The sequence below is a fragment of the Argentina anserina genome, chromosome 2, assembly GCF_933775445.1.
Source record: "Argentina anserina chromosome 2, drPotAnse1.1, whole genome shotgun sequence".
NCBI lineage: Eukaryota > Viridiplantae > Streptophyta > Magnoliopsida > Rosales > Rosaceae > Argentina > Argentina anserina.
Window position 1 is genome coordinate 14592842 of NC_065873.1, and position 17514 is coordinate 14610355.

General features: G+C 39.1%; 2 protein-coding genes across 2 annotated transcripts; both read left to right on the forward strand.

The window, feature by feature from the left end:
• The first annotated feature begins 10127 nt into the window (after nt 1–10127).
• LOC126783456 (uncharacterized) lies at nt 10128–12750 on the forward strand. Its single transcript, XM_050508930.1, has 2 exons — nt 10128–11155; nt 12212–12750. The coding sequence occupies exons 1-2, from the start codon at nt 10350–10352 to the stop codon at nt 12267–12269; spliced, it is 864 nt and encodes a 287-aa protein (XP_050364887.1). The 5' UTR covers nt 10128–10349; the 3' UTR covers nt 12270–12750.
• Nucleotides 12751–15718: 2968 nt separating this feature from the next.
• On the forward strand, nt 15719–16282 carry LOC126784007 (uncharacterized). Its single transcript, XM_050509521.1, has one exon. It carries the CDS (start codon nt 15719–15721, stop codon nt 16280–16282), a length of 564 nt encoding a protein of 187 aa, XP_050365478.1.
• The last annotated feature ends 1232 nt before the right edge of the window (nt 16283–17514 follow it).

Below are 17514 nucleotides of genomic sequence, written 5' to 3' on the forward strand. Positions count from 1 at the left end.
CAGCAGGGCTACAACGGCTCCGGCACCGCAGCGACACCTCTCCTCCTTTTATTTTCTTTTCATTTAACATCTTAGTAGGGATAAAACCGGGCAGCAGGCGGGACATCCTGGCCAAAGCCAAGGCCATCTTGCAAACTTGTTATTTCTTTGGCACTTTCCTAATGTGTCAGTTCAATTTGAACTATGAATTCTCTAACATCATCATAACTTTAAATCGGGAGAATTTAATTCTATGAATAGTGTTCTTTAATATCCAAACCATTCATGCATTAAGGAAATCAAAATAACACTTGCATACGTTCTTATAACAAATAATATGCCAAATTTAGACGTACATCAACATTGTTCTAAAAATAACCACTTGCCTTGATAAAGCCTTATAGTGGTGACACTGCCATTACAAATCAAACTGAAAACACTTAAATAGAATAAGCAAGATAACGACAATCAATAGACATGGATCTAATCGAAATCAAGAGTGGATTGATCCTCATGACTGGCTTTCTCTTTCTCCTTTGTCTGAAAGTCTTCTACCTTGAGCTCCATGATTTCATTAGCATCAGGCATCTCCACATCTTCAATAAAGTTAGCTTCATTTGACAAGTATTGCTAGCATCTCTTGTGAGCTCGAACAATCTCGGGAGAAGCACAACATTGCTTATGAAAGTACTTAGTTGAACCGCACTTGTAGCATAGGAAACCCATATAATAGACTTTGGCCGAGTTGCAGATTTAGGAGACTTGGAGGCGCCACGGCCTCTAGGGTTAGTGGGGCCAGTGGCGGCACCATCCCTTATCCAAGTCATGTTGCGACAAGGCCCTCTGTTTCCTCTTTTCTGATACGGTGCTGATCGATCCCTAGATTTTTCTTTTCAACTCTTTCCCTTACTCACGTGATTAGCTTTTGGAACTCTTTTTATTCATGCATGTCTTAGATTGTTATTGTTGAGAATGATCTCATGGTTTCTGCAGAACTCTTGATTCTTTTAGCCTCGTAATGAAGGCGATATTGGTGAGCAATCTCACTCGTAGATTCTGGGAAGTTTCGAGGGTCTTCTTCATCATGTAATCGTCAGTCTTCTCCTTCCCACGTATGGCCAAGTATGCTTGGAGGTTTAACATTGTCTGGTGATAATCATGAACCTTGGCAAATTCCAGTAGACATATAGATCTCTATTCAGCCAATAGAGTTGGCCATTATGCATCATGTACATTGTCAAACCGTTCTTTGAGAGAATCCCAAAGAACTTTTGGATCTGTGTACTTTAGACACTGTTTGTGGAGCACCTTATCCATATGGCGCTTGAGAAACATCAGGGCCTGAGCTTTCACCTCTTCATAAACTTCATCCTTCTTATCTTTTGGAGGTTTGATGACAGCATAATACTTCTTTCTGACGAAAGTGATTACCACGTCGGACACCCATTGATGATACTTAGTACCATGAGAATCTAGGATGTCAAACTCTATTCGTGTATTTTCAGGCATCTACACGAAATATATGATGTTATTTTTGGATTAATGAAACAAGTTTGATTAAATAAACTATTTCAGAACAATTGTACGGATCTTAATCGATGCTAACTTGCGGCTGTGACTACCATGATCGAAATTATATTGTTCTTCCAATTTTTTCATATGTAGCTACACACATATTAATAAATTTACCTAGAATTTGCAAAAATCTTGAATTTGTTTTCTTCTTCTTTTCCTCTTTGATGGCAGCAACCTTGAAGCTTGTTCTTCAAATTGTGGAGCGGCAGTAGAAGAGGCTAGACCACCGAGAAGCGGCGGCTAGAGGGGGCCGAAATAGTGGGTGGCCGGCGGCGCTAGAGATAGGTGCGGCCAACAGAATATTCCTAGGGTTTTAAGGTTTTTTTTTTGTTCTAGGCTTAGAGAACTCAAGGCTAGAGCTACGTGCTGAAAACGTGAAACAACATAATGAATTTGAGAGAATGAACGTAATTCTAATAAACTTGAGATATGATATTATTCTTTAACTAGTGAGGCTATACTAATTAGGTCAAGATGCACCAAGAATCATCTCCTACAAAATACATTACTTTTTTTTCTTATTCTCAATACTTTTGTGCTAATTTTCTTGCTAATGCATAATCACAGACTTGGTCTTCTCTCACATAGATAATATTAAGGACAAAATACTGATATTTTTACAAACTTAACAGTTTAGTCCTTCAAATTTCAATTTCAACTGATAACTCCTTATACTTTTCAAATTCGAGCAATCTGTTCATTCTGTTATCTCTCCATCTAATTTGGGTGTTAAGTTCCATCCAATATTTGTTTGCTCAGCCAATAACTGAACACCTAAATTAGGGGGAGAGATAACGGAAGAACCATATTGTTCGAATTTGGAAAGTATAAGGAGTTATCCGTTGAAATTGAAACTTGAATGAATAAATTAGTGAGTTTGTGATAATATGAAAAGTGACTAATATTTTGTTCTAATATTAATTAACCTCATAACTATGAGTCTAATTGATATTGTACTAATCCTTCCAGATTCCAACGTACTCTTAAGACCGTAGACACATCTATCTATCAATATCATAGAACATCGCATGCCAAACAACTGGCCCAATCTGGCCTTTCGTATTTCCCTATTGTCTTTAAATACATACGTACGTAGTGTATATATTTTGACATACAAGTTTTAGCCGTTATTCTGTCACGTGGAAATATTTTCTCACAGCTGAATTAGAATACAATACTTGCATATATATATAGCATATCTAAATATTGAATTATTTATGGTGAAAAAATTTGACTGAAAAATATGCTAAAATTAGAACTTCACTCTGTAATTTCGGAATAAACATTCACTATGAATAGGGCATATATATATATATACACACACACACACGACACACGTACATCTCAGATTCTCAAAATGGAGTTAGCTGTGAGCCTGCGGGAAAAAACTTACATACGTACACAAGATCTCGTCTACTCGTACATTTAACCGGGTATAGTGGTGGACGCTGGAACTTATCATGCAAGATGAATTGATGATCTATATATCTTCATCTTCATATGCAAGTAGGTACCACGGTACTCCTTCCGCAACTGAATCATCTCCAACCATCAATTTGGATGACGACCAATTGAATGAGACACCTCAAAGCAACACGACAGCTCCATCGAGTCCACCTAGACCAATAGGAACCAAGGCGCAAAGGAAGCTAGGCGCCAAAAGAAACAGGGTAAGACTCCTATTGAGCAACGGGTGGAGGTTTTGCATACCATTGCAAGTGACCAAGCATCATGGCATACCAAGAGGCTAGCCCATAATGAAAGTGAGCTTAGTTATTATGCGGAGTACATAGACATTCAAAAGCGGAAAGAAGCAAGGCCGGAAGAAGAGTTACGATTGAAGAAACAAGAGAATGACACAAGGATCATGACAATGGATTTGGAGGCTATGACCCCAATCTCGAAAAGGTATTTTACCAAGAGGAAACTAGCAATCCTTAATGAAGGAGAAGCTAGTCAAGATCAACCTACCGATGAAACATATTCAGATTGTTATCACCCAAGTCGAGTGCTTTTTCCATAATAGTTATAGTATTGTACTAAGAATAAATCTGGGCTTGGCTCGTCATTTTATGTAATTTAAATTTTTCGAGAAATAAAATGCAATTTATTTATTAAGTTGAAATTGAAATACACATTAAATTAAAACTCGATTGGCTCAAAAAGAACTCGATTCCCTTGTGCATTCACCGGCCCATCATAAACCTGGAAAGCCCTCGATGGGTTTTGCAAGTCTTCTTCTTCTTCCTCATCATCATCCTCATCATCCACATACTCTTCTTCAACAATCATGTTATGCAATATAATGCAAGCTAACATGATGGTAGTCATTACCGATTTGTGGTGCAATGTACAACTATGACGTATAATTGCCCATCGAGATTGCAAGATGCCAAATGCCCTCTCCACATCTTTCTGGTATGCCTCTTGTTTATTTGCGAAGAGCTTATCTTGTGGCGTCTGGGGATTGGAAATTGTTTTGACAAATGTAGAGTACCTTGGATATATTCCGCCAGCCAGATAATAAGCTGTGGTGTACCTCTGTCCGTGGACTTCGTAGACGACAGTTGGGCCTCTTCCGGCAAGGATCTATGAGAACACATTCGATAGGTGTAGCACATTAATGTCATTTTTAGCTCCAGGACACCCAAAAAAACTGTGCTATATTCACGTATCATATGAGGCCATTGCCTTTAGGATAACCGTTGGGCGACCATTTCGGCCCGAGTATGCCCCTTGATAGGCGGTTTGGTAGTTCTTCCACTCCCAATGCATGCAGTCGATGCTTCCAATCATACCTGGAAAACCTCGGCGTTCGGCTTTAGCTAGTAGTCGCGTGAGGTCTGCCGGTGTTGGACTGCGGAGGTATCTTGGACCATAGAGATGAACCACTTGGCTGCAAAACTCCTTCATACATTCCAGGGTAGTCGATTCCCCCATCCTTGTAATTTCAGTACACTGATCTGCGGCTGACCCGTACGCTAGTATTCGTAGACCCCGGTCATCTTTTGTTGGGGAAGTAGCCCTAGCAAACCAGTGGCGTCTTCTCTTTGATGCCAAGACATGTCGTGGTTGCAGAGGTCCGTCATGATAATGTTGAATCGGTCTCTGCTCATCCTGTACCTCCGACGAAAGTCTTGAGCGTCGAAAATTGGACGTTCGATGAAGTAATATTCCATGAGATTGCGTCCCCTAGATAGTCTCTGACGTGACTTATTCGGTTTTTTACCGCGACGTGAACCGCTTGGTCGTGTAGATTCATCATCGTGTTGTGCTTCCGCTATGACCACCTGATTCATGAATGATTGCTCCATATCGTCATCCTCTTCTTGTTGACGTTGTCTCCGCCTGAAAAAATTGTGGAAGCTGAAAGGATTCATCAGAGTGATGAACAAGGAAATGTTGCTAAGTGTTTAGATTGAAGGATGAGTTATATGCTCGGATTCTTCACAATAGTGTGAGTATAGAATGAGTGATATTAGACGTTTTTATAGCAAATTGGTCGAAAATCTTATCAGAAATTTGGTCCAATTATTTTGCCGACAGTGACACGTGTCAATTCTCTACTAGTCGAAAATCTTATCGGAAATCTGCTCCAATTATTTTACCGACAATGACACGTGGCAGTGACACCTGTCAATTATCTATTTGTCGAAAATCTTATCGGATATTTTGAATAATATCGAGTCGATAATGACACGTTGCACATTATTATTGGTTGTAAATATATCTGCTAAAAAAAATTAATTATTTCACAACAAGACAAAATTGAATTGCTCAAGCAAATTGTAAATGGGTGTGTGAAAAAATCGATTTGCTTGAAGCAAATTTTGCTTCTGGCCCTACCATTTGCTTGAGAAAATCCAATTTATGGGTGTGGATGCTCTTAGGGGAAAATGGTTGAAGTCACTGGAAAGAAAAAATTCATGGCTATCATTTAAAGATATTTAAATAACCATTATTAAAAATGGAGAAGCTATTGGCTTTCAAGCATAAGATCGTTAGGGATAATGTTCTACAAGCTTTCTATGAGGAAGACGAAGAACATTTGTTGAGAAGTCTCAATACCCTGATAGAAGAATTGTATGGAGTCCATGCAAAAGAAAAGGAAATGGAAAAAAGAAAATTCGAAGTAAGGCGGTGCAATGATAAAGTATTTGGAAGGTCCTAAAAACGCGTGAGTTCCTATTGCAGCACCAAAGGAATTAGCTTGGTAGGAATGTCACTATTAAATCAAAGATGATAAAATGCTTCCTTTAACCTTGGCAATAGTTTCTGGCCGATATTATGATAGATATCTTGTAGATGCCGAACACCCTCCGAAGCAGAAGCTATGGCTCATTGAGAATGGATTTGTGCACAATCTTTGTACTAAGTCAAACGAAAACCTGGAAGGTTTTCCAGAAATTATAGCTCAGGCAGTAAAGAACATTCGTCCAGATGGATGCATCTTGAGATTGAAATTCATTTCTACCCCTCCGGAATGGGAAGTGTTGGATGGACGCATAAATTACATTTCTCCATATCTCTATGTGAGAATTATTCAGGGTCCGATCAAGAGTTCAAAAGTTTCAGGAAAAAATGGTAATCCCAACAATAGCATTCCGTGGATGAAAGCCATGTCCATTATGTGCATCAAAAACATGGTTTGAAGGGATTATGAGTCCAGTCTTTCAGCCAGTGGAGAAAAAATCATAGTCACATGCTACAATCATCTTCCACCAGATGTCTGTGATTTCTTCTCTGCCATCATGAGAAATGAAATAGATGGTACTCCAGAAAACACCGCATGGTTAAAAGAAAGTGGACAAACAGAAAGGATACATGATTCCTTATCATTTTTCCTATGACTCAGATCTAGATGAAAAAGAAGATACAGAGCAAGAAAGTGACCATAAAGGCTAAGGTTCTTTGGCAGATTATGATTATGCAGATGAGGAATATTACAATGTCACAAAAATGATGGAAAAGTAAGAGTTGCCCACGCATCCAAACAACGAACTTGAGTTTCGGACACATCCCAACAATAAAAACATCTCTTTATGCTTTTGTGAAATAGTTTGCCGATACATAATGACAACCAGCTTTAGAAAATGAGAAGATTATTTGTCGTCCAATTTCGAAAGTGAGTTTGGTTTGATTCTTAGAGTTTGAGCTCTATATAAGGAGTATGAACTTCTTTGGGAAAGCAGAGGTTGGAAGAACGAAAAAATCAGAAGATCGTGGCATAGTCTCAGAAAAAAGAGTGTCATTCTACTAAGTGTTTTAAGAATAAGAGTGTATAGCATAGCTTGAGTGTGAGTGTGCTTGTTACTGCGTGAAATATCATTATGTTGTATAAGTCTGGTGTGAAGTGCATTTTTTTCAAGTAAGTTTGTATTTTAATTATGAGTAGCTAAACAACTGTAGTTGTTTACCTAAGAGGACGACTATGAGTTTTGTATTTATACTTATGTTGAATAAATAAACTCTATCTGGTGCCCTAAAATCCGTCGCAAAAAATATTTAGTTTTGCATGATATTTCCTATCATTGCATATGCACATTTAGTCAATTGTGCATATTTCATTTGTGTTTATCTAGGTTTATTTCTTTCTAGGACATCAGTGATTCCGCCAAAAGAAAAGTAACCGTTTAGGCAAAACTGCCGATTAGGTGAAAATTATTGACATGTCGAAGGCTAGTTCATAGGAAATTAGATTTAAGTTCATAATAGAACAGTAATAAATTTCTACTATGTTCACTGTTTACTGTTCGTTAATGTTCACTATTGTTTATAGTTACTATTCACGCTCCATATTATAGAGTGCTGTATTATTTTCACTGTTTACTGTTCGTTAATGTTCACTATTGTTTATAGTTACTATTCACGCCCCATATTATAGAGTGCTGTATTATATAATTTTCCTTGAATAAAGGAAAAATTATATAAATAACAAGTGATCAAAGCAATAATCAACTTCACTTTTTTCGATCACTAATAATTAAGTCCACTGGAATTTATCTAGGTTGCATGGAATCGGGTGCGGGTACGTGGAAGCGAAGCGTTTGGAAACGCGGAAGCGTTTTTTTTCCAAAAATTAAGGAAGCGGGTGCGTTTTGGAAGCGTCAGAATAATATATATATATTATATAATATTTTTATATTTTATTTTTTAATTATTTTATCTAGTATTAAAATAACTGGATAACTATTAATGACTTATTTTCTAACCCATGATTATCTTTAATTATAGTATTATTAAAGCTTCATTTCAAAATTCAAACAAAAGAATGTACAACATAGTGTGAAGGTGTTGGGCACGTGCAAGTCAAAGAGACATCACTTAGATGAAATTGATAAAAAAAAAAGTTCGTCTTCCCTCTGTCTCTCTTTCTCATATGGATTTTTTTCATATCTCTCCGTAACTCTCTGTCTTCTCTCTATATCTCTCTCATCTAGATTTTCCTGATATCTCTCCCCCTTATTTCTGACACATATTAGATTGATTGATGATGATCATCTTTAACCGCTTAACGAAATAAATAAGAAGATGAGACGACAAGAAGAGTCTCAAGACATTGATTGATGAAATAGAGGTAGAGAAGGAATCACACTTCCAATTTGGAAGTCAACGCTTCTGCCGTGCTTCCAATTTGGAAGCTAACGCTTCCATCAAGCTTCCAATTTAGAAGCCAACGCTTCTGTTGCGCTTCCAATTTGGAAGCCAACGCTTCCGCCACGCTTCCAAACCCACCTTTTTCAGAATCGCGCTTCCGTTGCGCTTTCCCGCGCTTCCGCTTCCGAAGCGGGAATCGGTCGTCCAACCAAGCTTCCGTGCTATGTAGGAATTTATAGACGTTGCAAGATATCATATAGTAGAGGCCAACATAAAAGTCAAGACATATAATAAAAGGGAGATCAGAAAATTTTTCAAGCATAATATTACTGTGTACACAAATAAAAGTTTAAACAATATACTTTTGAGTGCTGTTATTTACACACTTTTTTTTTGTCATTCACACACTCCATACGATGATAGAAGCCAAAGAGAAGTTATTTTGAAGTAGCACTTTGCAATAAAAAGAAATACAGACCTAGATTAGATGGGTTAATAACAAAAAAAGTGGTCAATAACACCGCATGCATTATATTTCAACGTTACAGTCTAGGGTTGATCATATATCAAATGCATAGAAATCACACCCGGAAAAAAACGCGTTTTCTCTCCTTCCCCTTTCTCTCTAACCTAGAAAGAGCCCCCCCTCCCTATGTTGCTAGATCTGAAATGTGGCTTATATGGGAGCTCCGATCTCTTTTTCCCTATCATGTTTGTGGTAGTTTTTCCTAGCTTTTCCCCCAACCAACCCCAAACTCTAGCTTCTCATATCTCATCTCTCTCTGAACTGTCCCTATCCTCCCCATCCTCATTTCTCCTTTTCTTTCTTTTTTTCCTTTATCTTGTTCTTGTATTCCCCCAAATTTTCAATTTTAATCCTATATTAGATCTCTCTCCGGATCAACCATACCCTTTAATTAACTATATGTACTAGCTTTGCTTTGGCTTCCTTCCTCCATTCTTCTTTTTTTGTTTTCTTTGGTCCTGGTTAAGGAGCTTGTTTCTCTTTATCCGGTCAATGACAAAAGTGAGTTGTCGCTTTTATCGGGTCTGATCACCGTTGTCGGGGCTGGCCTTCCATACCTCCTACTTCTTTTTTCTTTTATTTTGGTTACGATGCCATCAAGCATCTTTTTTCTTGGTGGTCGTATGGTTGTGACAGAAGACCCTTTTATGGGCTATGAAGTTGGATCTATGAGGATCCATGTGCTCTTGGTGTTTCATTTGGCTGGATTATCCAGATGGCAGTAAATCAGACAATCACTCTATCGGGTGTTTCAACTAGTGTCGGCGGCGACATGGTGACCTTAGTCTTTACCCTTATATAGGGGGCTACTGTTTGATTTATGTTTTTAGGGGTTGTATGTTGGTTTCTGTATTTCATTTCATGTTTCCTTTCATTTTTTGCTGTTGTTTTAATCGTAGCTCATTCTTGGGTTTGTAGTAGTTGTGTTTATTAATGAAGTTTAGGTTAAACTGGCAGCCCAAAAAAAAAAACATAGAAATCAAAGTTACAGTACATAATGAACTAAATTTGTCATTTTGAGGGTTTGAGACTTGTAAGTAATAATGAACTGAGTTCCACATAATTGTCGGCACCTACAAAGATTCAAATTTGAGTTATACATAGGAAACAAATGTAGGCATCACCCGAAGTTATAGTACATACATGGACGACCCTCAGAAACAAAAATGAAAATGAAATAAAATTTCTATTCCCAAGTGGATTTGCAGATGGAAATGCCAGAGATATTATGCCTAAAAGTAGCCAAGCTGGCGCTCCTCCCTGACAAGACAGAGAAATTATAGAACGAAATGGGCCATTTGGACACTTCCACCTTCATCAAAAAAAAAAAAAATCATCATCTAGAAGACTAATACCCCTCGACTTTAACATTCATTTCCACAGGCCTAACTTGGTTGCCAAGAAAATGACAAAGAGCTAAGGGACCATTTCTAGCTTACAAGTAAAAAAAGAAAGAAAGCAGAAAACAGATTCGGTGTGATTGTGATGATGTTGATCATGATGACCCCCTCCTACTGCTAACACCCACCCACCTGGCCTTCTCTGCTTCAATCACACTACTACAACACCAACACAGCTTTACTCACCAAACACTACTTCCTTCTCTACAGTCTTCTCTTTCCTTTCCGGGTTTCCTTCAATATTCATTTTCGTTTTCCCTCTGAAACCAAACATGCTTGATCCTCAAACAAACGACCACCCTTTCCTATTTATCCCAGAAAAGACGAGCGACGCTACGTACGATACTTGGCAGCCTGTCAACTACTCTTCCGGTGCTCAGAGAACAGCTCGAAACTACAAGAGCTGGAAGAGCATGGGGGCTCTGCGGTTGAATGCCGCCGAGGAGGAGTCCCCTTCTGATGTTTTCTCCCCGCCTCTGTGGAAAACCACGACTACCAGGCCCCCGAGAAGCCCGAATCGGGCTGTGAGCAACTACCGGAATCTTTCGCCGGCTTCTCGGACGCAGGCCATTTCCAGAGGGCAGAGAGAGATGATGGAGATGGTGCGCAACATGCCCGAGTCGTGTTACGAGCTTTCGCTCAAGGATCTTGTGGAGAGGCCGACAATGGTGGAGGTTGAGGTGGATGAAGATACTGTTGGTTTGGTGAAGAGGGCAGATGGGAGGGTGAAGAACAAGAGTGAGAGGAAGAAGCCGATGGTGATGAGGAGTGGGAGTATGGACAGTGGGGGTTTTCTGCTGAAGATGGTGTTTCCGATTTCGTTGGGGTCGAATAAGAAGAATGATAAGATGACGATGATCAATAAGAACAAGAAGAAAAGGAGTGACTATGTGGAGGGAGATAGTAGTACTAGTGAGAAGGTTTCTGCGAGGCCTTGTGTCGATAAGGATTGGTGGAAGAAGAGAGTTTCTGCGTCGGGAGAATCAGGTAGAAGTGAAAGCTCTGCTTCGAGTATTATTAGTGGAAGCATCAAAAGTAGTAGTGGCAGCAGCAGTTGTTGCAGCAGAAGCAGTAGCAGGTTTGAGATCTTCTATTGATTTCTCAAGTTTTGATCTAGTTACCGTATTCTGTCAATATCAATCATCGTCTTCTGTTCCGTTCTGAATTGCATCACTGTTTTCCAATTTTTGTCATTATATATACTTCTAATTTATTGTTCATAGATCATTGAGTTTCTGTCCGATTCATAACCTCAACCAATTAATTAAGTAACAAATTCTGTCATCTTGTAATCATGTTCATCATGTTCTGATTTGCTTGGTGCGATAAGAACAGTGTTTTCGCCAATTGGGTCGAAAGTAAAACACTTTCTGTTCATTGTTCATAGATCACTGATATTTTGTTCAATTCTTATGTTGTCTTCAACAGAACAAAAAAAATTGTGCATCCTTAACATTTTGGAAATCGCATTTACAGTTTTGTCGAAATTGCATTATAGACGTCATTTGGGCAAAGTCTCTGGTGAAGAAACAGAGACATGGAAAAGAAAAGGAAAGGAAAGTAACGTGTAAAATTTGTCAAAAAGATGCATGTAATCCATGTTCTTGAGCTTATTTATGGGAAATGACATGGGAATCGTGACCAAGACTTAATTGTTAAAAAGATAGTCTTGTAGAAGAGCAGCCTAAGTTTATGGTGGAACAGTTGCAGAATTTGGAATCAGGAAATTGAGAGGAAGTGACCAAATTCATTTAGTATTAACTATTAAGAGTTTAAGACCATATTGCCTGATATTTTCTTGTGTGGCTATTATGGAAATTTTTTTCTTATATGACAACGACACCGGCCTGCTCGTTATCAAGTGGAATTGTATTAGAATTATTGCCGGATTCATAATCTATAACATAAAGCATGTGTAATCGGGCATGGAGAGCATCATGCTGCAAACATTTATGCAGTACCATGTATAATTGAATCAGGGGATATAATATGCGCATTACTACATTTGTTTAATGCAACAGAATGATTCATGTAAGGATAATGTTTGTGTGTAGTTAGTCAACGTATATTATGCTCTATGTCCTTATTTATTGAATCAATTTTCAACAATTAATTTCTGGTTACAACATTGCAGGCGCAAGACTAATGGCTGCTGGTCATTCATCGTGCTCAAGAAGAAGAGGCAGGATTGAACATGTTTCCATCGAGTAAGAGCTGGAGGAGTATGAGTTTAATGGTGCTATATCATTATCTTCCAAGAAAAAAGATGCTTAGGTATAGTATACTTAGATTTACAGAAGAAATTTGCAGTATCAACTTGTGTATATTCCAGCAATTATAGAAACACTCCGGTATATCCATTTGTTTTCCCTTTCTTTATAGAATTTATATTTTGCGCAGCAGTTCGAGAGGTTGACTTATGCAGGATTCAATAGATCATGTCTGATTTCAAGTCTCCGAATTCGTGTCTATGTGCTCTAGGTATCCACTTCAAGCCTTTTACTTGTTAAATCAACATTTATTATCTCAGAGCTGAATGTTATTCTCTCGTAGATAGGCGCTTCAATTGTCTGTAATGAATCCTAATAGTTTATAAGTGAGAATATTGAATTCAGTGGAAGTTTGTAACTTTGTACATTGAAACTAACAGCAACATTTTGGTGAAACCAGAAATTTGTTCATAAATTGTTCGTTCTTCTGTTGTTCCAAGTTCTAACAATTTTTCAGTCTAGTTCAAAGAAATTGTAAGTTTCACCTAATAACTTAAAGAAAACCCTGTATTAAGTGAAGAAGGTATCATCTGAGCTTGGAACTTTCAGACAATCGTAGCTTGGAACAACAGTGTTTATGTTTTCAGGTAGTTGAGTTGTTCTTTTCCTTGCGACGTGTTAGGCATAATGTGTGGAATTTAAGAACTAGTTAACAAAGCAGGAAGAGCCAAATATTAATCAATCCCCTAAAAATTAATTAATAACGAAAATTATATACGTGGGTGTTCCACGATTACTTTCTAGAAGCTGAAGTAGTCAATAAGAAAATGACGGTGAATTTATTCCCAGAACACATGAACCAGAAGGGCTTACAACCAGAAGGGTATAAATTATAATAATAGTTGACGTCTGCTTGCAATTATGTTATTCAATATAAGAAAGCTTCTGTTATGATTGTTATTTTACGATTTGTTGTTCTAGTAGAATGACGCAAGAAACATATGCTGTCATAGGGCCTCTTCTTAGCTTCATGAGTTTTTATATTGCAGACATTGAATTTAGTAGAGACGGCGCCATAAGTCCCAGAAATGTGAAGCTCTATACAAATACTTGTCTCATTCTAAGTGTCCAACTACTTTCAAAGCTCCTATCCTCCATTATTCACTCCCACAGCTTGGCCAAATCTGAAAGACGGAGAGTGGGAAGGCCGAGAGGTAGTGGCAGAGGATCTCTTAGGGGAGGTAGAGGTTCAAATGGAGGACACAGAACTGGCGCAGGGCAAAGGGCTGAGCCGAGAGAGTGGAGCAAAAAGTCAGTTGCAGTGGTTGATGTTTCCTTAGAAGCTAGTTTGGATTCAGTTAATGGTAGTGTTTCACTGAAAGAGCAATCTCCAATTCAGGGCGGTGGTGGTTGACCGACAGCCACACGAAACGCATGAGTCAAATAATTTCTTGGAACTGTCAAGACTTGGGAAGTGCCATGACAGTTCAGAAATTGGGGGATTTGGTTAGATCCCATTCCCCTGCAGTGATCTTCCTATGTGAGACAAAGCATAGTAAGTATCGCACCAACAATCTCCGGAGGCAATACTGATTCTTTAAGGGTGTTACATTGAGCCCTCTCTTTCAGGGGCAGGAGGTTTAGCTTTGTAGTGGAAGCCGGAGGTTGAGGTGGAAGTACTTTCAAAAAGTAGAAATATTATTGACACTATCATTACAGTTACGAATTTGAATGTTACTATTCGAGTTTCTTTCTTTTATGGTCCTCCTTATAAGGACCAGAAGCAGGTTTTTTGGTCCTCAGTGTTGAATATGGCTTTGACTCCTACTTTGCCTTGGATTTGCGTTGGAGACTTTAACGAAATTATTTTGAATTGCGAGAAGGAGAGGGGTGTCTCTTGGGCTTGGAATTGAATTCGCTTCCTCAAGAACTTCATGGATAGTAACCTGCTGGCAAATTTTGAACTTCTCAAGTCCCAGATTCACATGGGAGAACATAAGAGATGAGGAGGAGGGGTTTATAAGGGAAAGGTTGGATCGTGCAGTAGGCAATGTTGAGCTTTTGAGCGTTTGGCCAAATGTGCACGTCATGCATGAACCTAGAATGGGATCAGACTATTGTCCTCTTGTTCTTTACTCTCAATCCAAGCAAAAAAAAAAGCTCCAGAACTTTTAAGGTTGAAGCGAAGTGGCTCGAGGACCCAGAGTGTTTGGCTCTGGTCTTGGCAGCTTGGAACTGTAATGGCTCAATAGATCTTTTCTTGTGTTGGGAGAACAATTTGAAACAGTGTAGGGTAAACCTGAAGAAGTGGAGTAAATAGAAAAATCTGAACAATAAGGTCATGATTGATTCTCTCAATTGGGAGTTATCTGGTATTCAGTCGAGTTCAGGCCTTGGGGGGTTCTCATGAGAGGGAGAAAGCAATTTTTCTGGAGCTTGAGGTGGCCTGGAAGTTGGAGAAGCCTTTTGGAACCAAAGATCTCGTATCAACTGGCTCTTAGAAGGTAATAGAAACACTAAGTTCTTCCACCTTTCCAGCAGAAATAGAGTAAGCAGCATTTGCTTGGACAATGACAATTGGATAAATGGGGACAATCAGATTAAGGAGGCATTTACGTAATTTTATAATCAGCTCTACACAACTAATGGTCAGAGGGATTGGAATGAATTCCTTAGTGTTGTTACTGGTCAGATTTCTAGCGAGCAGAATGTAGGCCTCCTAAGCCCTTTCACCTTAGAGGAGGTTTTCTTAGCTGTCAAGCAGCTGGGCAATCTTAAGGCACCAGGACCAGATGGCTTTCCAGGGTTGTTTTATAAACAATACTGGGAGGTGGTGAGTGACAATGTGAATAAGGCAGTTTTTTTTTCTCAAATGTGAATTGCTCGGTGGATATCATTTGTAAAATAAACATTGTGCTCATTCCGAAGGTGCAACATCTGGAAAATATGGGGAAATACAGGCCCATTAGCCTATGCAACAACTCAGTAAAGATATTATCCAAGCTCTTGGCCAACAGATTGAAACGTATGCTCCCTTTCCTAATCTCTTAGCATCAAAATGCCTCCTTGGTGGGAAGACAAATCCAGGACGACTTGATTTTAGCTCATGAAGCCTACCATTATCTCGAGCTAAAGAGGTCGAAGATTGAATTTGAGGTAGCTTTGAAGCTTGACATGAACAAGGCATATGATAGGGTTGAATGAGACTTCTTGGAAGCGACGCTGCTTAAGTTTGGGTTTGATGCTGCTTGGCGGTTCATAAGTGTACCTCTTCTCTTTCCAGTGATCATGGAGATATTTTCATGATGATTTGTTTTCATCTTCTTGAAATTTGGAACCAAAGATCTATCGCTGTTATGAAAAAGTGATGCCAAATCCGATAGCAACAATCTACAACATTAACAGGAATTTTACAAGTTTGACTGAGGCTCATGAACACAGAGAGGGGCCTTCCTGTGAAATTAGGCTCATTTACTGATGCTAGCAAGAATTGGAGGCCACACTCCCCCCCCTTTTTGGCAAAAGTAAATGTTGATGCTGCTTGGAAGAAGGGTAGCAGTAATCGTGGGATGGGGATTATAATCAGAGGTCAAAGTGGTGAGTCAATTGTTGGTGCTAGCCTTCTTAGCTCGCACAATTCGGTGGTGGAGGTTGAAGCTGAGGTTGTGGTCAGAGGCCTTCAATTGGCTGCTCATGCTAAGTTATCTTTGATTGTGGTGGAGGGCGATTGTCTTGAGGTCATGGATGCTTTAATCAACCATTCCTCAGACTGTAATTGGAGAATCAGCTTGATGATTAGAAAATCTAGGAAATTGGTAGCATGTTTTTCTCTGGTGGAGTGGAACTGGGTTCCAAGGGAAGCGAACCGCATGGCGAATGCCGCAGAAAAGCTTGCGATGGCGAGGTTGAGTTCTTCAGACTGGGTTGGCAGACCCCCTACCTCTCTTGTTCATGTTCTCAGAAGTGATGGTCTCACAGGGCCTCCATTGTTCTAGACTTTTGTTCTTGTTATCTTCGTTTCCTTAGTCTCGTTCTTCAGTTGTTATTCTTTCTTTGCTGGCTTGTCTAGGCTTTAATGAAGTTTATCCATTGACAAAAAAAACTACTTTCCCCCAGGTGATGCTTATACATTCTGTGTTTGGGCCTAAATAATTACTTGGTAATTATTTTAAGTTTCTGGCCCGTTGGACCAGTTATTTGGGGAAGTTATTAGCATAGGATATTTTCATTCATTTTAGGGATAGATTTCGGGGATATCAAGAATCCAAATCTGAGTTGAGAAATGAATTATTGGTCTGATTAACTAAGAGATTCTGATAACTTGATCCTTAAGAAAGAACAAATTATGTTCTCAATATAAATGGATCTTTAGCACAAAATCGTACAAACAATTTAACCAAACTTTTGCACAACCGCAAAACCAAAGCCTCCTAACGGAGCACCAAAGCCCCCCATGGAGCACTGGTACCATATGCATCTTCGCTGCATGTAGCACAAGTCTAACTTACCTCGGCAAGCGTCAAGTCCATCGAGTCACTACCTTAGCTTGTAGCAAAATACCAAAAGTCTGTCTAGTCAGCAACAATCAGTACAAATGTCCCTGCGATCTTGATATTTAGCTCTGTTTATTCCCCAAGCGGTTTAAGTAAGAATCGGCCATCCAACAGAGGGGTGGAGAAAAATTCTAGCAGTCATCTACTGTGGGTCTTATTTGAACCCAATTGCAGGTTTAGTCAGCATCTGCACTCAGTCGTTTGAGAAGAAGGAAGTATGAACACACATCAACAAGCAAAATGAAGTTGTACCTGACTCATAGGTACTGGCATGCCAAAATCATACATGTTCAAGAACAAAGTGAACCACAGGGGTTCGTCATGTGCTAACTGTTCGCCCGAAGTAAATTCCAAGCCGAACATTTGGCACGCCGAGTGGGACTCATGTCAAGATTGCAAGTCAGGTCTTGTACTCCAAACAATATCCCTCTTGCAAGAAAGCAGACCATTCGCCCTGTATTACACATAATACAGTGACTTGTAGAGGTTTAACAGCAGTGCAGGCATTACATAAGTTCGGAGTAATGGAGACACGGTAATCGATTCAAGAGCCTTCAAGAAGTTGACACACGTTGTCAAAAAGGGTGAGACAAAGCTAGAATCGAGGATTATATCCATGGAAAAGATGTTAGGTCGGCTTACTTCAATCCAGGAGAAGTAGAATCTAAAAATCG